This window comes from Anser cygnoides, chromosome Z (genome assembly GCF_040182565.1).
Source record: "Anser cygnoides isolate HZ-2024a breed goose chromosome Z, Taihu_goose_T2T_genome, whole genome shotgun sequence".
Lineage (NCBI taxonomy): Eukaryota > Metazoa > Chordata > Aves > Anseriformes > Anatidae > Anser > Anser cygnoides.
The window spans coordinates 42437223-42460006 of record NC_089912.1 but is presented as its reverse complement, the minus strand read 5'-3'; the positions used below and the strand labels follow the sequence as shown (position 1 = coordinate 42460006).

The 22784-nt window shown below is 51.2% G+C and overlaps 3 protein-coding genes across 3 annotated transcripts; all 3 read right to left on the bottom strand.

The window, feature by feature from the left end:
* Window positions 1-4745: 4745 nt before the first annotated feature.
* On the bottom strand, window positions 4746-7060 carry LOC136789055 (E3 ubiquitin-protein ligase Topors-like). The gene is made up of 2 exons (XM_066988436.1): window positions 5902-7060; window positions 4746-5776 (listed from the first exon to the last, which is right to left on the bottom strand). Exon 2 carries the CDS (start codon window positions 5690-5692, stop codon window positions 4754-4756), a length of 939 nt encoding a protein of 312 aa, XP_066844537.1. The 5' UTR covers window positions 5693-5776; window positions 5902-7060; the 3' UTR covers window positions 4746-4753.
* Window positions 7061-9283: 2223 nt separating this feature from the next.
* LOC136789124 (E3 ubiquitin-protein ligase Topors-like) lies at window positions 9284-11560 on the bottom strand. Its single transcript, XM_066988872.1, has 2 exons — window positions 10432-11560; window positions 9284-10306 (listed from the first exon to the last, which is right to left on the bottom strand). The coding sequence occupies exon 2, from the start codon at window positions 10220-10222 to the stop codon at window positions 9284-9286; it is 939 nt and encodes a 312-aa protein (XP_066844973.1). The 5' UTR covers window positions 10223-10306; window positions 10432-11560.
* A 2259-nt stretch (window positions 11561-13819) lies between these two features.
* On the bottom strand, window positions 13820-21022 carry LOC106040418 (E3 ubiquitin-protein ligase Topors-like). The gene is made up of 2 exons (XM_066988871.1): window positions 20672-21022; window positions 13820-15698 (listed from the first exon to the last, which is right to left on the bottom strand). Exon 2 carries the CDS (start codon window positions 14756-14758, stop codon window positions 13820-13822), a length of 939 nt encoding a protein of 312 aa, XP_066844972.1. The 5' UTR covers window positions 14759-15698; window positions 20672-21022.
* Window positions 21023-22784: the final 1762 nt, after the last annotated feature.

The window sequence follows — 22784 nt, the reverse complement described above, 5'->3', positions numbered from 1 at the left end:
TTAAACACATACACCAGCAAAGATAAGAAAGGAAAGACAGTAAAGTTAATGAGGACATACAAGTCCCAAGTGTTTGAAAGCATATATGCATTGTTTATGGACCTGTGTGAAACAGAGAAAATCATATTCCATAGACATGCAAAAGCTGTGATAACCTTGGTAATCCTTTTCAAAATATAAATACTTTCATCAAGTCCTGAAAAGTATTTTCTTAGTGAGTCTAGAGCAAACTGAAGCAATTCTCATTTTGCAGGACTTTGCAAACAACTGATGCTAATTTGCTTGCTGTAAGCAGTTGTTTTATGAATTACGACTCAGACAGTACAATATCTGCTAACTGATAGTAAAATAAAATCTGCACTCATGGGAGAGCTTAATGTAACACTGTAGGGTTACAGGATATTGCTCAGGCTTACAGCATATTCCATTATGCAATATAATCATCCCCAAACTTCCCAAATTTCTGCTCGTACATCATTATCAAGCATTTGCAATCAGATTTGTTTCCCAGATAGTGGATATGGCAGTATCTATGTCTTTCTGCAATGTCCTTTCTAGTCAGTCACTGACACTGAAGTTCTTATCATCTGCTATTGTCTCAGGTTATCGTATTACTCACGCATTAGCTGTGCAGGTTTTACTATGCTATTGTCCCCATCATACTGCTAAATCCAGAAATCAGTAAACAAGAGAGTGTTTCATGAAATGATGAACCAAGCAGTTAACAGGATGTAAACTGGAAAATAATTCAAGGCTCTTATAAGCAGAAAAGAGTCAGGGAAAAAAATGGTGTTGAGAATGCATGGCTCTGACATGAAAACACAAGAATCTGAGAAACTGTTGGGATTTGTAGTGGGATAATGTAGCACTTGAGCAGAAAACCTGAATCTGTAAAGACATGCTTTACAGTGCAGAATCAGACTGACACTATTCTAGCTGCTTGTTCATGGTCTCTTGCAAGGACAGCTGGCTTTAAAATACCCCATATTTGTGAGGAGAAGAACTTACAGCTGTTTCAGAGACTACTGTAAATGGTGATGATTATTCAGTGGAGTATCCCAAAATAGGCTAGGAGATTTAGTGCTCCTCCTGCTACTATGACATAACTGATCTTTGGCTCTCAGCATTTCCTGCAACATCAGGACACAATTTTTCCACCAATCATGAACAACTTCACAAACTGCAGGGCTGGCTGCAGACCTTGGTTTCCCCTAGGGACGCTGTTTTTAGCTGACAAGGAGCAACTGGGGCCAAAAGCTGGTCTTTAGGCAACTCAGACACCCCTACATAAGAACAGAGAGACCATTGCAGTAGATCTCCAGGAGAGACCGTACCACACCTAAACAAAGGCCTTTCAAAACAGTGACGAACAGCAATGAACACTTGTTCTCTGAGTATACATCATCTGAAAAAATCATCAGTTAACATGTAACTGTCACGGTATAAAACTGCGAACTTCAGACCCTAGTAGACTTCATGCAAGTGAAAAAAAAACAAACAAAACAAACAACAACAACAACAAAACAAAAACAACAACAACAAAAAAAACAAACAACAACAAAAAAACTCCTACCTTTTCTGCTGGTGTCACTTGAAAGAGATTAGAGATGTGCTGGGAAGGGTCCTGCAGAAAGCACACACAGATGAGGTAGTGGTGGTGGAGGAGGGGAGCACTGAAGTGAGGGTACCAATCTTCCATAAACAGCAGGGAATCATATCTGTATATTGTAAAAGGAGAAATTCTGAAACTCCATTGTCAGGAGCGCTGCTTTAGCAATCACCACCTGGGTGACTGGAGACAGGAAAAACCCCACCATTCACCCTGCAAGATTGACTGAAATACTGGGACAGGCACTGAATAAATAGCAAAGTGTGGCTTTGACCCCAAGGCTACCCCAACGCTAAGTGATGTTTCTGATTTTCCCCAGCTCCATTCACTGAACCATTGCTAGTGCTGCTAAGGACCGACACTAATGGACGGTCCAGAGTTAAATGCCATGTTGAGGATGAGAGCCTCAGCTCGGTCACCACGACGGGAACCTGTAAAGACCTGTGATTTAAAAGGGTCACGGACAAATTCAATGGAGAGAGTTTGCTGGTTGAAAACCAGTGCTAGAGATAAGTGCTACCTCAGGATTTCCAAAACTACATGAGTGCCACCAAACACCTGCTTACCTGGTGTCTGCTGAACCTATCGAAAAGTGAGAAGTACTGTTAAGGGGGAACCAAAACTTGATTATTTTTTTATTATTATTTTATTTTATTTTAATTACAAGAGATGCACTTTGCAAAACAGGGACACCAAAAAGTTGCAATATTCTAGCCAGACTGATGGCTGACCCTCTGGGTGCAGCCACGTCCTCCCATACCAGGTCAAAGGCAGCCCCTGGCTGCTCCTTGGGCAATTTTTCCTATCTGCAGGGCACGCACTGCCCATGGCTGCCTTCAGCTGCAAACTCTCCCTCTCCGTTTGCTGAAGAGGATTGCACCCAGCTCCCACCATGGAGACACCTCAGGCAACAGCCACTTTTCCAGCTCAATTTCAGTGCTGGGTACCTGCAGGTCACTTGGGGTGAGGTGGACATCGCTCTGAGGTCCCAGCAGAGATGGGGGTGCTCTCCATGGGCCGCAGCCTCCTCCAGGCCACATCCACCTGCTCCACCGGGGGCTCCTGCACAGGCTGCAGCGTGGAGATCTGCTCCGTGTGGGACCCATGGGCTGCAGGGGGACAGCCTGCTCCACCAGGGGACTCTCTACACGCCGCAGGGGAACATGTGCTGCATGCTTGGAGCACCTCCTGCCCTCCTGCTGTACTCACCTTGGGGGCTGCAGGACAGGTTCCCACTCCTCATTCTCCCAGCTGCTGTTGTGCAGCATTACTTTTTATCTTTCTTAAATCTGCTCTCACAGAGGCACCAACAACATCGCTCATTGGCTCAGCTCTGACCAGAGGGAGGTCCCTTTTGGAGCCGACTAAAACTGGCCCTTACCTAACAAGAGGCAGGCAGGTTCAGGATTCTTCTCAGGGACCAACCTCTTGCAGCCCCGTGCTAAGGGGAGAGTGGATCTTGAGAAGCTCAACATGAGCTGGCAATGTATGCTTGCAGCCCAGAAAGCCAACTGCATCCTGGGCTGCATGGCCGTCAGGTGGAGGGAGATGATTGTCCCCCTCTACTGTGCTCCAGTGAGACTCCACCTGGAGCACTGTGTTCAGCTGTGGGGCTGACAGCATGTGAAGGACACAAAAGTATCGGAACAAGTAGAGAGGAAGACCACAAAGATGGCTAGAGCACCTCTTCTACGAGGGCAGGCTGAGAGAGTTGGGGTTGTTCAGCCCGGAGAAGAGAAGGCTCTGGGGAGACCTCATTGCAGCCTACCAGTAGGGAAGTGTAGTGATAGGCCAAACAGTAAAGGCTTGCAACTAAAAAAGGGTAGATTCTTATTAGATGTAAGGAAGAAATTATGTCCTTGTCCTATCACTACTCTCCCCGATGCAGTCACTCTCCAGCTTTCCTGTAACCCCTTGACTTATTGGAAGACTACGTGGTGAGGCACTGGAACAGGTTGCCCAGAGAGGCTGTGGATGACCCATCCGTGGAAGTATTTAAGGCCAGGTGGGATGGGGCTTTGAGCTACCTGGTCTAGTGGGAGGGGTCCGTGACTATGGCAGGGAGATTGGACTTCTACTATCTTTAAGATGCCTTCAACCCAAACCATTCTATGATTCTGTGACTGCAGGGCCTGGCCCGCAGCTCTTGCCACATTTCCCTGTCCTGACTTGAGTGCCTTGCAAGCACTACAGCTAGGCACCATGGTGATAAAAAGAGGGCCTAGAGACCGTGTGAGAGCAGGGGGCCACTACCTGTGGTGCTCAAGTGAGAGGAAGAAAGCCTTCAAAGACCAGAAGGACAAGCCCCGTGGGTCTTGAATCGTTGCTTAGAAATACTGCAGGAGCAGAGCAGGAGGTATGATAATGCTCAGCTCAGGGAACAGAGGACCGGCAAGAGCAGAGGACCAAGTTCCACAGCCATCAAATGTGGGTCGAAGGTCCACCAAGAGCAGTCAACCAGCATCAGCGCTGGTCGCTCCACGGCACGGATGCACTTGGCGAGCAGAGCCTCAGTGCCGTGTCACCCAACCCAGGGGAAAGAGGTCCTGCCAAAGCCATTTCTGTGGCACTCAACGGAGTGCCCAGCACACGGCTGCCGGCTCCCAGGAAAGGGGCCGTGCAAGGCCAAAGGGCCCTGCCCCATCCTGAGGGTGTGGTGGGGAGGACACCAGCTCTCATGTGATAAGCACTGTGACACGGGCTGGCCTGGGAGACCCCAGGCTGGAGACACCTCCGCTGGGGCCTGCTGCCAGCCCAGAGCTGGGCAGCACATGCTTCCGAGAACAAAGGGGAGCAAAGAAATTGTGGCCGGCACGTGAAGAAGGAGCCAGCAACATTAAGGGCCCCCACTGCCAAGCCAAGGGCGGCACAGTTGGACGCCCGCTCCCTCTAGACTGACCCCCCGGCCTCAGGGCCAAGCAGAAGTGCAAGGAAGTGGTGGGGAGAAGGCAGCAGGGGTGGGGATGACGAAACCGGAGACTCTACAGAGACACGAGGAGACTTTGTCATTTTAATGTCTTTATTTTCTTTCCACATGGTAAGATGGAAAGTCCTCAGCAGAGTACGCTGGTCCCCTACTGCTGATGAAGCCCTGTCTGCTGGCCCAGCCCTGGTTTTGCCAGCTGCTGGGGCACTCTTGTCATCTCAGCAGCGGGGTGGCCTCTCCTTGGTTGGCAGAGAGTCCTGGGAGCTGGTGGCCCTCCTCCTTGGAGGCCGCTGGGGCGTCCTGCGTGAGCGGTCCCTGACCCGGCTGGCAGTGGAGGGCCCTGCTGCAGCCTCCCCTTGCTCCTCGTGAGGCTCTTCCTGGGCGGAGAGGGGGCGGCTGGGACCCCCATGAAGGGCAACTGCTGCTGAGGTGCTGGGGATCTCCTCCATGTTGGCTGCCTCAGGGCTGCGGGAGGGCACTGGGCCAGGGGCAGGATTCCCCTCAGGAGAGGCAGAGGGGCCGGAGGCAGCAGCATGGGGTTCCTCCCGGCCCAGCAGGCGGTGGACCTCCCCGCTGCACTGCTGCGCAGAGGTGTCAATGAGCTGGCGCACAAAGCCAGCCGTGTGCCTTCGCAGGGAGGTGCGCAGCAGCAGGGCCAGGGCGCCCTCGTCTAGGCCAAAGAAGCGCAGGCTGGAGATGACGAGGTGCTGCGCTTCAGACGCTGCCCGGATGTCAGCCCCCAGCAGCTGCTCCAGCTCACGGCGCAGCCAGGGCAGCAGGGGCTGGAGGACCTGCGGGTACAGGCGGAAGATGAAGGCCCAGGTGGTGGGATGGAGGCCGCCCACAGGAGCCCCAGGCAGCGGGCCCGCGGCCTGTGGTTGGGATCCTGAGGGGTGCTGGGGGCCAGGGGCAGCTGCGTGGCCGACGTCCAATGCCTCTGCAGACGCTGCGATGGTGACTTCTTTAAACTTGTCATCCGCCCGCACTGAGTGCACGATGGAGGTGACAGTCCTCTTGCACAGGGGGCACTCAGGCTTGCTCTCGGCCCACCGCTGGATACACCGAAAACAGAACTGGTGGAGGCATGGCAGCACGTAGCTGGCGTCATCCCAGCTGTCCAGACATATGGGGCAGCGACTGTCCAGCGCTGTGGCCATGTTCTCCACCTCCTGACAGGGGCAGGGGAGAGCAATGGGGTATGGCCTGCTCCTCTCACTGGCACTGGCACAGCAGGTGTCACACTGCAGAAGGCAGAGAGGCCCTGGTCAGGTGCTGACTGAGGGACGGGCATCTGGAAGAGATCTCCAGGTCATCAAGGAGGAAGCTCTTCCAGCTGCCCAGGGGGATCTGTCCCCGCAGTGCTCACCTCTGCTGCCTCGAGCGCTCCTCCTGGGTCTCCTGGCGGCCTGAACCAGGCAGGACCGCAGAAGAAGCTCCAATGGCTCTGGGAATGGCACCGAGAGCTGCTGCAGCAACTCCCAGGGCACGACACCAGCACCAAGGCCAAACTTGCTCCTCACTCCAGACCTCACGTAAACGCTCAGCCGGAGTGTGGGAACCAGCCAGCAGGATCGGACTCTGCGCCTGCATATAAGCAGCAGGGAACACAGTCCATTGCATGAGGCAGTCACACTCCCTCATTGGGGGACATCACAATGAGTTCTCAGGGCTTGCTCTGGCCCTGGTACACGAATCCAGGGCTACCACGATTACACCATCTGCGCCATCCCCATTGCTTCTGCCTTGTGTTCAGCACCCATCTCTGCCATCAATCACTGAGGCCTTGGCCTTGTCGCCCTGGCCAGGCCCCATGTCTCCAGGCACAGCCAGCAGGAGGCTGTATTCGATGGAACCACCTCGTGCCTGACTTGGAGGCTGCAGGGGACAGTCCCAAACTCTCCAAAGTCCCAAAGCCTACACCGCAGCACTGCAGGCCAGCCTTCTGGGTCCTCCCAATCCAGGTCAAAGGCAGCCCTTGGCTTTCTCTTTGGGATTTTTCTCCTATCAATGGAGAAAGCAGTCTATCCTTTCTGCTTTCCTCTCCTTCCCTTCAAGATTCTGGGGCGCTGCCGTAAACAGCAGGGAATGATATCTATATATATGGAAGGAAGAAATACAGAAATCCACTCCAGCAGCACTGCTTTAGCGATTGCCACCTGGGTGACTGGAGACTGGAAGAACCCCACCATTCACCCTGCAAAATTCACAGTGCACTCAAACACTGGGACAGACACTGACTGAATAGCAAAGTGTGGCTTTGACCCCAAGGCTACCCCAACGCTAAGTGATGTTTCTGATTTTCCCCAGCTCCATTCACTGAACCATTGCTAGTGCTGCTAAGGACCGACATTAATGGACAGTCCAGAGTTAAATGCCATGTTGAGGACGAGAGCCTCAGCTCGGTCACCACGACGGGAACCTGTAAAGACCTGTAATTTAAAAGGGTCATGGACAAATTCGATGGAGAGAGTTTGCTGGTTGAAAACCAGTGCTAGAGATAAGTGCTACCTCTGGATTACCAAAACTACATGAGTGCCATCAAACACCTGCTTACCTGGTGTCCACTGAACCTATCAAAAAGTGACAAGTACTGGTTTGGGAACTGTACAGTGTTTATGTGGCAAGGTTTTCGTAGCGGGGAGCTGTAGGGATGGCTTCTGTGAGAAGAATGCAAAAGCTGCACCATGTTAGATAAGGAGACTGCTGCTGGCCGGACTTGAACCAGTAAGCGATGCTGTTTGCGCCTCTGTGAGAGCAGATTTAAGAAAGGGGAAAAAAAAAAGGAAAAAAAAAAAAGGAAAAAAAAAAAAAGCACTGCTGCACAACAGTGGCTAGGAGAGTGAGGAGTGAGAACCATCCCTGCAGACCCCCAGGTCAGTGCAGAAGGAGGGCAGGAGGTGCTCCAGGCATGGAGCAGTTCAGGAAGGATGGCATCCCGTGGGAGGGACCCCACGTAGAGCAGGGGCAGAAAGTGATCGTGAAGGAGTGGTGGAGACAAAGTGCTATGGACTGACTGCAAACCCCACTTCCCCATTCACCTACGCCACTTGGAGGGGGGGGAGGAAAATGGAAGAGGGATGAGAAGAAGGTGTTTTTGGTTTCTTTCCTTTGTTTCTCACTTCTCTACCTTGTTAGTAATAGGCAATAATGTTTATTATCTCCCTACACTGAGTCTGTTTTGCTCGTCACGATAATTGCTGAGCGATCTCCCATCCTTACCTCAGAGCTTGAGCCCTTTGCATCATATATTCTCCCCTTTTCCCTTTGAGGAGGGGGAGTGAGAGAACGCTTGTGCTGGAGCTCAGCTTCCCACCTGAGTGAAACCACCACAGGAGTGCCAAATCTCATCACAGTACTTTTTCCTTTTTTTTTTTTTTCCTAAGCAATTCACTTCCTTGCAAAACAGGAACACCAAGCTGTGTGGTACCATCAACACACTGGAGCAAAAGGATGGCATCCAGAGGAACCAGGACAGGCTTGAGACGTGGGCCTGTGTGAACCTGCTGAAGTTCAACAAGGCCAAGTGCAAGGTCCTGCATCTGGGCCATGGCAATCTCAAGCACAGATACAAGCTGGGTGGAGAATGAATTTTGAGAAGCTCAACATAAGCTGGCAATGTGTGCTTGCAGCCCAGAAAGCCAACTGCATCCTGGGCTGCATCAAAAAAAGGGCATGGCCAGCAGGTGGAGGGAGATGATTGTCCCCCTCTACTCTGCTCCAGTGAGACTCCACGTGGAGCACTGTGTTCAGCTGTGGGGCTGCCAGCATGTGAAGGACACAAAAGTATCGGAACAAGTAGAGAGGAAGACCACAAAGATGGCTAGAGCACCTCTTCTACGAGGGCAGGCTGAGAGAGTTGGGGTTGTTCAGCCCGGAGAAGAGAAGGCTCTGCAGCCTACCAGTAGGGAAGTGTAGTGATAGGCCAGACAGTAAAGGCTTGCAACTAAAAAAGGGTAGATTTTGATTAGATGTAAGGAAGAAATTCTGTCGTTCTCCAATCACTATACTCCCTGATGCAGAGTCGCTCTCCAGTTTTCCCGTAACCGCCATGAGGTATTGGAAGACTGCATGTTGAGGCACTGGAACAGGTTGCCCAGAGAGGCTGAGCAGAGCCTCAGTGCCGTGTCACCCAACCCAGGGGAAAGAGGTCCTGCCAAAGCCATTTCTGTGGCACTCAACGGAGTGCCCAGCACACGGCTGCCGGCTCCCAGGAAAGGGGCCGTGCAAGGCCAAAGGGCCCTGCCCCATCCTGAGGGTGTGGTGGGGAGGACACCAGCTCTCATGTGATAAGCACTGTGACACGGGCTGGCCTGGGAGACCCCAGGCTGGAGACACCTCCGCTGGGGCCTGCTGCCAGCCCAGAGCTGGGCAGCACATGCTTCCGAGAACAAAGGGGAGCAAAGAAATTGTGGCCGGCACGTGAAGAAGGAGCCAGCAACATTAAGGGCCCCCACTGCCAAGCCAAGGGCGGCACAGTTGGACGCCCGCTCCCTCTAGACTGACCCCCCGGCCTCAGGGCCAAGCAGAAGTGCAAGGAAGTGGTGGGGAGAAGGCAGCAGGGGTGGGGATGACGAAACCGGAGACTCTACAGAGACACGAGGAGACTTTGTCATTTTAATGTCTTTATTTTCTTTCCACATGGTAAGATGGAAAGTCCTCAGCAGAGTACGCTGGTCCCCTACTGCTGATGAAGCCCTGTCTGCTGGCCCAGCCCTGGTTTTGCCAGCTGCTGGGGCACTCTTGTCATCTCAGCAGCGGGGTGGCCTCTCCTTGGTTGGCAGAGAGTCCTGGGAGCTGGTGGCCCTCCTCCTTGGAGGCCGCTGGGGCGTCCTGCGTGAGCGGTCCCTGACCCGGCTGGCAGTGGAGGGCCCTGCTGCAGCCTCCCCTTGCTCCTCGTGAGGCTCTTCCTGGGCGGAGAGGGGGCGGCTGGGACCCCCATGAAGGGCAACTGCTGCTGAGGTGCTGGGGATCTCCTCCATGTTGGCTGCCTCAGGGCTGCGGGAGGGCACTGGGCCGGGGGCAGGATTCCCCTCAGGAGAGGCAGAGGGGCCGGAGGCAGCAGCATGGGGTTCCTCCCGGCCCAGCAGGCGGTGGACCTCCCCGCTGCACTGCTGCGCAGAGGTGTCAATGAGCTGGCGCACAAAGCCAGCCGTGTGCCTTCGCAGGGAGGTGCGCAGCAGCAGGGCCAGGGCGCCCTCGTCTAGGCCAAAGAAGCGCAGGCTGGAGATGACGAGGTGCTGCGCTTCAGACGCTGCCCGGGTGTCAGCCCCCAGCAGCTGCTCCAGCTCACGGCGCAGCCAGGGCAGCAGGGGCTGGAGGACCTGCGGGTACAGGCGGAAGATGAAGGCCCAGGTGGTGGGATGGAGGCCGCCCACAGGAGCCCCAGGCAGCGGGCCCGCGGCCTGTGGTTGGGATCCTGAGGGGTGCTGGGGGCCAGGGGCAGCTGCGTGGCCGACGTCCAATGCCTCTGCAGACGCTGCGATGGTGACTTCTTTAAACTTGTCATCCGCCCGCACTGAGTGCACGATGGAGGTGACAGTCCTCTTGCACAGGGGGCACTCAGGCTTGCTCTCGGCCCACCGCTGGATACACCGAAAACAGAACTGGTGGAGGCATGGCAGCACGTAGCTGGCGTCATCCCAGCTGTCCAGACATATGGGGCAGCGACTGTCCAGCGCTGTGGCCATGTTCTCCACCTCCTGACAGGGGCAGGGGAGAGCAATGGGGTATGGCCTGCTCCTCTCACTGGCACTGGCACAGCAGGTGTCACACTGCAGAAGGCAGAGAGGCCCTGGTCAGGTGCTGACTGAGGGACGGGCATCTGGAAGAGATCTCCAGGTCATCAAGGAGGAAGCTCTTCCAGCTGCCCAGGGGGATCTGTCCCCGCAGTGCTCACCTCTGCTGCCTCGAGCGCTCCTCCTGGGTCTCCTGGCGGCCTGAACCAGGCAGGACCGCAGAAGAAGCTCCAGTGGCTCTGGGAATGGCACCGAGAGCTGCTGCAGCAACTCCCAGGGCACGACACCAGCACCAAGGCCAAACTTGCTCCTCACTCCAGACCTCACGTAAACGCTCAGCCGGAGTGTGGGAACCAGCCAGCAGGATCAGACTCTGCGCCTGCATATAAGCAGCAGGGAACACAGTCACAGTCCATTGCATGAGGCAGTCACACTCCCTCATTGGGGGACATCACAATGAGTTCTCAGGGCTTGCTCTGGCCCTGGTACACGAATCCAGGGCTACCACGATTACACCATCTGCGCCATCCCCATTGCTTCTGCCTTGTGTTCAGCACCCATCTCTGCCATCAATCACTGAGGCCTTGGCCTTGTCGCCCTGGCCAGGCCCCATGTCTCCAGGCACAGCCAGCAGGAGGCTGTATTCGATGGAACCACCTCGTGCCTGACTTGGAGGCTGCAGGGGACAGTCCCAAACTCTCCAAAGTCCCAAAGCCTACACCGCAGCACTGCAGGCCAGCCTTCTGGGTCCTCCCAATCCAGGTCAAAGGCAGCCCTTGGCTTTCTCTTTGGGATTTTTCTCCTATCAATGGAGAAAGCAGTCTATCCTTTCTGCTTTCCTCTCCTTCCCTTCAAGATTCTGGGGCGCTGCCGTAAACAGCAGGGAATGATATCTATATATATGGAAGGAAGAAATACAGAAATCCACTCCAGCAGCACTGCTTTAGCGATTGCCACCTGGGTGACTGGAGACTGGAAGAACCCCACCATTCACCCTGCAAAATTCACAGTGCACTCAAACACTGGGACAGACACTGACTGAATAGCAAAGTGTGGCTTTGACCCCAAGGCTACCCCAACGCTAAGTGATGTTTCTGATTTTCCCCAGCTCCATTCACTGAACCATTGCTAGTGCTGCTAAGGACCGACATTAATGGACAGTCCAGAGTTAAATGCCATGTTGAGGACGAGAGCCTCAGCTCGGTCACCACGACGGGAACCTGTAAAGACCTGTAATTTAAAAGGGTCATGGACAAATTCGATGGAGAGAGTTTGCTGGTTGAAAACCAGTGCTAGAGATAAGTGCTACCTCTGGATTACCAAAACTACATGAGTGCCATCAAACACCTGCTTACCTGGTGTCCACTGAACCTATCAAAAAGTGACAAGTACTGGTTTGGGAACTGTACAGTGTTTATGTGGCAAGGTTTTCGTAGCGGGGAGCTGTAGGGATGGCTTCTGTGAGAAGAATGCAAAAGCTGCACCATGTTAGATAAGGAGACTGCTGCTGGCCGGACTTGAACCAGTAAGCGATGCTGTTTGCGCCTCTGTGAGAGCAGATTTAAGAAAGGGGAAAAAAAAAAGGAAAAAAAAAAAAGGAAAAAAAAAAAAAGCACTGCTGCACAACAGTGGCTAGGAGAGTGAGGAGTGAGAACCATCCCTGCAGACCCCCAGGTCAGTGCAGAAGGAGGGCAGGAGGTGCTCCAGGCATGGAGCAGTTCAGGAAGGATGGCATCCCGTGGGAGGGACCCCACGTAGAGCAGGGGCAGAAAGTGATCGTGAAGGAGTGGTGGAGACAAAGTGCTATGGACTGACTGCAAACCCCACTTCCCCATTCACCTACGCCACTTGGAGGGGGGGGAGGAAAATGGAAGAGGGATGAGAAGAAGGTGTTTTTGGTTTCTTTCCTTTGTTTCTCACTTCTCTACCTTGTTAGTAATAGGCAATAATGTTTATTATCTCCCTACACTGAGTCTGTTTTGCTCGTCACGATAATTGCTGAGCGATCTCCCATCCTTACCTCAGAGCTTGAGCCCTTTGCATCATATATTCTCCCCTTTTCCCTTTGAGGAGGGGGAGTGAGAGAACGCTTGTGCTGGAGCTCAGCTTCCCACCTGAGTGAAACCACCACAGGAGTGCCAAATCTCATCACAGTACTTTTTCCTTTTTTTTTTTTTTCCTAAGCAATTCACTTCCTTGCAAAACAGGAACACCAAGCTGTGTGGTACCATCAACACACTGGAGCAAAAGGATGGCATCCAGAGGAACCAGGACAGGCTTGAGACGTGGGCCTGTGTGAACCTGCTGAAGTTCAACAAGGCCAAGTGCAAGGTCCTGCATCTGGGCCATGGCAATCTCAAGCACAGATACAAGCTGGGTGGAGAATGAATTTTGAGAAGCTCAACATAAGCTGGCAATGTGTGCTTGCAGCCCAGAAAGCCAACTGCATCCTGGGCTGCATCAAAAAAAGGGCATGGCCAGCAGGTGGAGGGAGATGATTGTCCCCCTCTACTCTGCTCCAGTGAGACTCCACGTGGAGCACTGTGTTCAGCTGTGGGGCTGCCAGCATGTGAAGGACACAAAAGTATCGGAACAAGTAGAGAGGAAGACCACAAAGATGGCTAGAGCACCTCTTCTACGAGGGCAGGCTGAGAGAGTTGGGGTTGTTCAGCCCGGAGAAGAGAAGGCTCTGCAGCCTACCAGTAGGGAAGTGTAGTGATAGGCCAGACAGTAAAGGCTTGCAACTAAAAAAGGGTAGATTTTGATTAGATGTAAGGAAGAAATTCTGTCGTTCTCCAATCACTATACTCCCTGATGCAGAGTCGCTCTCCAGTTTTCCCGTAACCGCCATGAGGTATTGGAAGACTGCATGTTGAGGCACTGGAACAGGTTGCCCAGAGAGGCTGAGCAGAGCCTCAGTGCCGTGTCACCCAACCCAGGGGAAAGAGGTCCTGCCAAAGCCATTTCTGTGGCACTCAACGGAGTGCCCAGCACACGGCTGCCGGCTCCCAGGAAAGGGGCCGTGCAAGGCCAAAGGGCCCTGCCCCATCCTGAGGGTGTGGTGGGGAGGACACCAGCTCTCATGTGATAAGCACTGTGACACGGGCTGGCCTGGGAGACCCCAGGCTGGAGACACCTCCGCTGGGGCCTGCTGCCAGCCCAGAGCTGGGCAGCACATGCTTCCGAGAACAAAGGGGAGCAAAGAAATTGTGGCCGGCACGTGAAGAAGGAGCCAGCAACATTAAGGGCCCCCACTGCCAAGCCAAGGGCGGCACAGTTGGACGCCCGCTCCCTCTAGACTGACCCCCCGGCCTCAGGGCCAAGCAGAAGTGCAAGGAAGTGGTGGGGAGAAGGCAGCAGGGGTGGGGATGACGAAACCGGAGACTCTACAGAGACACGAGGAGACTTTGTCATTTTAATGTCTTTATTTTCTTTCCACATGGTAAGATGGAAAGTCCTCAGCAGAGTACGCTGGTCCCCTACTGCTGATGAAGCCCTGTCTGCTGGCCCAGCCCTGGTTTTGCCAGCTGCTGGGGCACTCTTGTCATCTCAGCAGCGGGGTGGCCTCTCCTTGGTTGGCAGAGAGTCCTGGGAGCTGGTGGCCCTCCTCCTTGGAGGCCGCTGGGGCGTCCTGCGTGAGCGGTCCCTGACCCGGCTGGCAGTGGAGGGCCCTGCTGCAGCCTCCCCTTGCTCCTCGTGAGGCTCTTCCTGGGCGGAGAGGGGGCGGCTGGGACCCCCATGAAGGGCAACTGCTGCTGAGGTGCTGGGGATCTCCTCCATGTTGGCTGCCTCAGGGCTGCGGGAGGGCACTGGGCCGGGGGCAGGATTCCCCTCAGGAGAGGCAGAGGGGCCGGAGGCAGCAGCATGGGGTTCCTCCCGGCCCAGCAGGCGGTGGACCTCCCCGCTGCACTGCTGCGCAGAGGTGTCAATGAGCTGGCGCACAAAGCCAGCCGTGTGCCTTCGCAGGGAGGTGCGCAGCAGCAGGGCCAGGGCGCCCTCGTCTAGGCCAAAGAAGCGCAGGCTGGAGATGACGAGGTGCTGCGCTTCAGACGCTGCCCGGGTGTCAGCCCCCAGCAGCTGCTCCAGCTCACGGCGCAGCCAGGGCAGCAGGGGCTGGAGGACCTGCGGGTACAGGCGGAAGATGAAGGCCCAGGTGGTGGGATGGAGGCCGCCCACAGGAGCCCCAGGCAGCGGGCCCGCGGCCTGTGGTTGGGATCCTGAGGGGTGCTGGGGGCCAGGGGCAGCTGCGTGGCCGACGTCCAATGCCTCTGCAGACGCTGCGATGGTGACTTCTTTAAACTTGTCATCCGCCCGCACTGAGTGCACGATGGAGGTGACAGTCCTCTTGCACAGGGGGCACTCAGGCTTGCTCTCGGCCCACCGCTGGATACACCGAAAACAGAACTGGTGGAGGCATGGCAGCACGTAGCTGGCGTCATCCCAGCTGTCCAGACATATGGGGCAGCGACTGTCCAGCGCTGTGGCCATGTTCTCCACCTCCTGACAGGGGCAGGGGAGAGCAATGGGGTATGGCCTGCTCCTCTCACTGGCACTGGCACAGCAGGTGTCACACTGCAGAAGGCAGAGAGGCCCTGGTCAGGTGCTGACTGAGGGACGGGCATCTGGAAGAGATCTCCAGGTCATCAAGGAGGAAGCTCTTCCAGCTGCCCAGGGGGATCTGTCCCCGCAGTGCTCACCTCTGCTGCCTCGAGCGCTCCTCCTGGGTCTCCTGGCGGCCTGAACCAGGCAGGACCGCAGAAGAAGCTCCAGTGGCTCTGGGAATGGCACCGAGAGCTGCTGCAGCAACTCCCAGGGCACGACACCAGCACCAAGGCCAAACTTGCTCCTCACTCCAGACCTCACGTAAACGCTCAGCCGGAGTGTGGGAACCAGCCAGCAGGATCAGACTCTGCGCCTGCATATAAGCAGCAGGGAACACAGTCACAGTCCATTGCATGAGGCAGTCACACTCCCTCATTGGGGGACATCACAATGAGTTCTCAGGGCTTGCTCTGGCCCTGGTACACGAATCCAGGGCTACCACGATTACACCATCTGCGCCATCCCCATTGCTTCTGCCTTGTGTTCAGCACCCATCTCTGCCATCAATCACTGAGGCCTTGGCCTTGTCGCCCTGGCCAGGCCCCATGTCTCCAGGCACAGCCAGCAGGAGGCTGTATTCGATGGAACCACCTCGTGCCTGACTTGGAGGCTGCAGGGGACAGTCCCAAACTCTCCAAAGTCCCAAAGCCTACACCGCAGCACTGCAGGCCAGCCTTCTGGGTCCTCCCAATCCAGGTCAAAGGCAGCCCTTGGCTTTCTCTTTGGGATTTTTCTCCTATCAATGGAGAAAGCAGTCTATCCTTTCTGCTTTTCTCTCCTTCCCTTCAAGATCCTGGGCGCTGCCGTAAACAGCAGGGAATGATATCTATATATATGGAAAGAAGAAATACAGAAACACCAGTTCAGTAGAAAATAAGAAATACCAGCCCACCAGCCCCTAATCAGTGCAGCAGGAGGGCAGGAGGTGCTCCAAGCACGCAGCACATGTTCCCCTGCGGCCTGTGGAGAGGCCCCTGGTGGAGCAGGCTGTCCCCCTGCAGCCCATGGGTCCCACACGGAGCAGATCTCCACGCTGCAGCCCGTGGAGGAGCCCCCGGTGGAGCAGGTGGATGTGGCCTGGAGGAGGCTGCGGCCCATGGAGAGCCCCCGCAGGAGCAGGCCCCGAGCCGGAGCTGCAGCCCGTGGAGAGGAGCCCACGCAGGAGCAGGGGGTCTGGGGGGAGCTGCCGCCCGTGGGGGACCCGTGCTGGAGCAGTTTGCTCCTGGGGGATGGACCCCGTGGTACGGAGCCATATGAGAGTAGGTCTTGAAGAGCTGCTGCCTGTGGGCAGCCCCCGCAGGCTCAGTTCGGGAAGGACGGCATCCCGTGGGAGGGACCCCACGTGGAGCAGGGGCAGAGAGTGACCGTGAAGGAGCAGCAGAGACGAAGTGCTATAGAGTGACTGCAACCCCCACTTCCCTGTTCCATTGCAGTGCTTGGGGGGTGGAAGTGGAAGAGGGTGGATGGGTGGAAGGTGTTTTTTGTTTCTTTTCTTTGTTTCTCACTTCTCTAGCTTGTTAGTTATAGGCAATAATGTTTACTAATCTCCCTACACTGAGTCGGTTTAACCCATCATGATAATTTTTTGATCGATCTCCCTGTCCTTATCGCAACCCTTGAGCCCTTTTCATAGTATTTTCTCTCCCTTTCCCTTTGAGGAGGGGGAGTAAGAGAGGGATAATGTGTTTTGTTTTGTTTTGTTTTAATTTTTGCACAATACCATTAGAGGAACTGATATGAATTACATAGGCTTTGAAGTGGGCACCTGAACCGAGTTCTCTCATCTCTGGAGTTCTTCTAGCTTACAAAATCAGCCTCTACCTACGTCTTCCAAAATCTCTGTTTCCCCTCAGAGTGTGAATGGATGCCACTGGAAACATCTGTGCATTGTGAGAATAAGAAATGTTTTCTAGTCATTGCTAGTCATTCTAGTTCATTGCTTTTTCTCCTGTGTATCTGCAGCTGCATCTCTACTTGACAGTGCCCAAAGCATAGCCAAGAGGTAGCATTTGTGGGAACCCCCCAGACTGGACACAGTAAGTCCTTGGGGCCTGGGGAATACCTCAGAGCAGCTGGTGAGCCTTAGGTCCAGAAGAGAAGAAGAGCATCCCCTGCTTGAATTTCCCCAAAAATGTTGACCATAGGTGTGATTTGCATGTGTTTAGACTGCTTAAGCAGACCTAGCAACTGTCAAAAGCCCATGAAAGCTGGCTACACTGTGAAGTCAAGGAAGAGAAAAGCATTGCCAGCGTACAGTGCAGGCAATGTTTCTACATATGCAACACCTTATAGAAGATTCCATGCCAGAAATACACTTTCTTTTATAATTTGTTTCAGCAGCTTTCAGGAGAATACTTTGTGAATAGGATCCTTGGATGAGGAAAAGAAAAAGGGGAGAAAATTGCCATCAAAAAGAAGTCATTGATTTGCGTCAAACTCCTGAAGTTGATTACATGACAGCATATGCATTACTCCTGAGTCTGAGTAGTGGGATACATCTGAAGGTCATGTGGCTCCCCTTAAGGTTTCTGATCTTGTCCAGCTGGGGTTCTCCTCTCAAGGCAGACCTCTGCCCCTGTGTAGCCCCACAGCAGTGGGGCCCAGTCAGCTCACAGCTTTCTTCCTGGCTGCCTGCAGAGCCTCACGCAGCTCAGCTTCTGTAGCGAGTCTTAGGCATGCAGGGCCGGACGTGGCTCTGGCCTTGGCACCTGGGTCTTTACGCAGGGCCCAGCAGCAGCTCTTGCTGCCAATGCCATCAGCTGCCTGCTGTCCCTCCACTCACCTTGCATGGCTGGCTTGCCTGGAGAAGTGGTCATGGACCTGTGTGTCAGAAGAGGGGCAAATGCTAAAATTACAGGCTTTTCATATATGGCTCTTGGCTAGTACTGTCTATTCATTTCACTACTGAAAACTTTATGTGAAGGAGTTCTCTTGTAAATGACTGTGTTTCAAGTCATCAGTTATCACAAATGTACATAACTCCGGTGAGAAGCAAGAGATTAACTAAGAAAAAAAAAAAAAAAGAAAAAAAAAAAAAAGCCTAGCAATTTGAGTTATAAGGTGCAAAAATTTAGATTTAATGACATTTGAAAAGAGAGGACTGGACAAGAAGAGTATGAATAAAGGAAAGAATGGGCCAATGTGCTGTATTGATTATTCAGCACTCTCTTTTGATATAAATTTTGCAAGACTATTAGCTGGTTTTGGTGTTTTCTAAATAGTCCTGGGTTTTAGCATCTTTACTGCTGTTATTTTGGCCGGATTAATACTTACTTGAGTACTGATCTTGCAAGCATCTGTCCCTGTGAGGTTAGAATGGGTGATCATCCCCTTCTGAAAACAGTGAAATGGAGTGCAGAGAAATTACATTGCTCACATAAAGTTTGAAATAGAGAATTAGAATTCCATGGCCACATGCACCCTAGCCCAGTGTTTAATCCATAAGATCAACCTTTATGTAGTCTGGTGGAAGCTTCACCATAGCAGGTCTAGATACCTCTTCCAGGGGAAAAAAATGTATATCAATCCCCACAAAATATTAGTACAAAATAGGATGAAAATGCTGAAGAACCACATCATTGTTAAAATCCTTTTCAAGGATTTTGGTGCTAGAAAAAAGAAAAAAAATAAATCTATTAGTAAATAAATTAATCCACTATATCTATATAGTAGATAATCTGTAGTGTAATAAAAGCAAAAAGAAGCATGAGCTCTTCCTCAAATTCAGGTCCTCACTCTGGATCATAAACATTCTCAAATTTAGAAGTCTTTATTTAACTAGGAAACTAATTGTCTTAGGTATTAGCCCATTTCCTTTCTTCCTTCTCCTTGACGTGCAAAGTTAGTTTGTATTAATGACAGCCACTGTGCTTGCTGAGCCTCCCAAAATATCCTTGGCATTGTACTAGTTTAACTGATCCCATAACTCTGCACGAGGGGAATGTCTACCCCATGAAAAACAGGCTGAGCACTTAAAAAATGCATTATTGCAATTCTCACCTTCCATGCTGGGTAGTTTATATTATAATCCATTATGTCTCAAAAGATCTCATAAGTAAAGATGTAAGTATTTCTTAAAACAGCACTAAAGAAGTCCAGGACCTAAATTCAGGAGAAACAGCTTATTCTGTTTCCACGTAGAACATCATTAACAAGATGTTGTATCCTCCACAAAGCTGAGAAAAGTAGAAGACAGCAAATTTTAATGTGTGTTTTATAAAGCCACAGATGATCCCCTTCTTGGTTTTTATACACACCAAGTCACCAGAAAGCTGTGTTTCATATTTTAAAATCTTCTGAATTTCTCTGGTACTTTTAGCAAGTTCAGTAGGGAAAAGATAAGTGGAATATAATCATTTCACTGTGCCTGACCTCATTACCAACATCCCACATTTAAATTTATCTCTTGTCCATTTTTAGGCTAGTGAGAACCTGAATTACCTTTGTTCTTATTTGTGACACTCAAAGAGACACCTGATCTTACATAACCTCAACTATTATGTCAAACAGCAAAAAACACACCAAAGGTTTACAGTCCTCTTTCTGCATTCTGGTACTTTTTGTCTTCTAAGGTTTATAGAAAGAAAGACCAAACAGCTGAAAATACACCATTAACCCTTATTATTTGGACATAAAAAGCAAATGAGTAGAAATAACAGCTCATATAAAGGCCTTTAAAATAAAAGCAAGTTATGTACAGAGCAAGTAAGGAATGTAATATGGGAGATAAGTTTGCTTTTGGCAAGTTACTAATTATTATTCTGCTTTAAACATACTTATTTTGCATACTTTCCTTTGAAAATAAGCATGAGATAAAAACGGATGTTTGAATTCTTGAATGTGGATATCTTAGGGAACTTTGAGCCTTTTTATTATGTAAATAAACTAATAATATTTTGCAGTTACCCTGTCAAAATGTCTATGTGCTCTGCACATACTAAAGCAAAGATGAAAAAGTTCTTCTCATATTATTTTGTTCTTTTGTGATGGTTTTACTCGGGTGGGCGGCCGAGCTCCACCACAACCGCTCTCTTACTCCCCCTCCTCAAAGGGAAAGGGGGATAAAAATATGATGCAAAGGGCTCAAGGGTTGAGATAAGGATGGGAAGATCACTTAACAATTATCGTGATGGGCAAAACAGACTCAGCATAGGGAGATAGTAAGATTTATTGCCTATTACTAACAAGCTAGAGAAGTGAGAATCAAAGGAAAGAAACCAAAAACGCCTTCCCCCCCATCTGCCCTCTTCCACCTTCTCCCCCCGAGCGGCACAGGGGAAGGGGGGAATGGGGGTTATGGTCAGTCTATAGCACTTCTTCTCTGCCGCTCCTTCTCAGTCACTCATCCCCTGTGCTGTGGGGTCCCTCCCACGGGATGCAGTCCTTGCTGAACTGATCCGGCATGGGCTGCCCACAGGCAGCAGCTCTTCAAGAACTGCTCCAGATATGGGTCCCTACCACAGGGTCCATCCCCCGGGAGCAAACTGCTCCAACCTGGGTCCCCCACGGGCAGCAGCTCCTGCCAGATCACCTGCTCCTGCGTGGGCTCCTCTCCACGGGCTGCAGCTCCGGCCCAGAATCTGCTCCGGCAGGGGTCCTCCACAGGCTGCAGCCTCCGTCAGTGCAGGTCCACCTGCTCCACCGTGGTCTCCTCCACGGGCTGCAGCGTGGAACCCTGCTCCACCGTGGTACTCCATGGGCTGCAGGGGGACAGCCTGCTTCACCATGGTCCTCACCACAGGCCCCAGGGGACTTCTGCTCCGGCGCCTGGAGCACCTCTCCCCCTCCTTCTTCACTGACCTTGGCGCCTGCAAGGCTGTTCCTCACTCCTCTCACTCTCCCAGCTGCTGTGTGGTACAGCGTTTTTCTTTTCCCTGTCTTAAATATGCTATCACAGAGGTGCAAAACAACATCACTTATTGGCTTGGCTCTGGTCAGCAGCGGGGCCCTTACCTAACATGGGGCAGGTTCTAGATCCTTCTCAGAGAAGCCACCCCTATAGCCCCCTGCTACCAAAACCTTGCCACGTAAACCCACTACATCTTTTTACATATATAATGTGATGGAATAATTTGAGGACAGTGATATTGAAACAGAATTTACTGGTTGCTGGAGTGCACTGAAAGACCTAACAATATGCTTCACAGAAAAATTCATTCAAGAAGTAATAAAACTGCAGTGGAGAACTCCAAAAGTCATCTTTGCAAACTTAATTTAGCCTCCATATGCTTATAAATTGTGATGCAATCTTTAGGTATATGCTTTTTCTTCTGTGCTTCATTCACTGCATGAAAGAGACTCCATACCCTTAATGAGCAACTATTGGATATACTTGTTTCATTCCTCTTGTTCTTTGCAGGATCTCCTGCCTTATTAATGTCACACTATTCAAAGTATTCTGAAGCCAAATTCCTCAAGGTTCTCGCAGGACTCTTAGAGTCATATTTTTAAACATACGATGATGCTCATCAAGTCTAAATCATGTCTCCAAAATTATTTAATTAACAGAGTGGTTTTTTTGTTTGTTTGTTTGTTTGTTTTTTCATCCATTTTATTGCCTGGGACCTGAGGCATTGAGAATTGAAGATAAAAAGTAACTGCACATAGTCAGTGCCATGTCAGAGATGTGAAGCATTACACTGCACTTCATGTATTCAAACCTAGCTCCCACCAGTTTCAGCCAGCGTTTGGGTTGTCTCAACTCAGGCATTCAAAAACTGACACTCACCAGCTAGCACAACCTGGAGCAGGAGACCTGCTTTAACTCAACATAGGGATCTAGATCTTCAGGCTAGCATTACCAGGGGCTTTTTTTTTTTTTTTTTCATTTCTATCTGTGTTTTATTTGCCACACAAGAGGACTCCCATCTACTTAGATCAAGCTCACCGACTACATACTGACTTGTTTTCATACTAGTAAAAAGCAAGTAAAAACTTGCTCAATAGTTTTCAAAGGCATTAAATACTGAAATAAGTTTGATTTAACCATTTTAATTGTTTCTAAAATCTGCTTAAATGTAGATTTTAGTAAGTTTACACTGAATTTTAAGCAGACATGTTTTGAAATGGTAAATTATGCTCAGTGATTTTTTAAGATTCATTTAAGTTAAAAATCTGCACATAAATCTATTTTTCACAAGAAGAATAGGGAGTATATTCTCCAAAGCATGAGTGTTTACCTCCTGAACACAGAGCAAACTACAAGGCTAGCTAAGCTCACACATGTTCCTGCACATAAATTTAAGGTTAGACATCTGAAAAACAAAAAAGAGTTCTGGATAGTGACTATAGTTTTGGAGAGCAACAACATAGACAAAGAGGTGAAAATCAAAGCAGATAAATTATGTCAAATTCCAGTGCAGAGACCATGATGTGCTTTTACGTATGACCAGGAAAAGGCTTAGTAGAAGAAGAAATGCATTATTCCGCTGCCCACAACATCAGGAAATCTGTGAATAAAGTGCATGGCTATTGTATGGTCTCCAGTGACCACGTCTGAAAAGGAGCTGGTGACCCAGGGAAAATTCAGAAAAACCTGTGAGGATGAATCCAGTTTCGCATGATGGTTTACATCAAAGCAGCCTGAAGAAATGCAGTCTACTTGCTTCAGCAACAGAAACAACAAAAGATTGAAGGATGACTTCCTTGTAGTCATCCTTGACTTCCACTCAGCACCATAATTCATGTTGTTAGCTGCCATTTCTTTTCATGGCAGCATTACTGCCAGCCTGGATATGAGACCATTCGAGTGTTTCTGTTGAGGTGTTCCATTATTTTAAGTGCTTAGATTCCCTTCTGTCAACTCTGAATTCATAACAATAGTTTAAAGGTATCATCAGTATCTGTATTAAGTCTTAAAGGGAGTCCTGGATTTTCACTGGCTTGAGACTGTAGCCATTTCCACCTAGAAAAA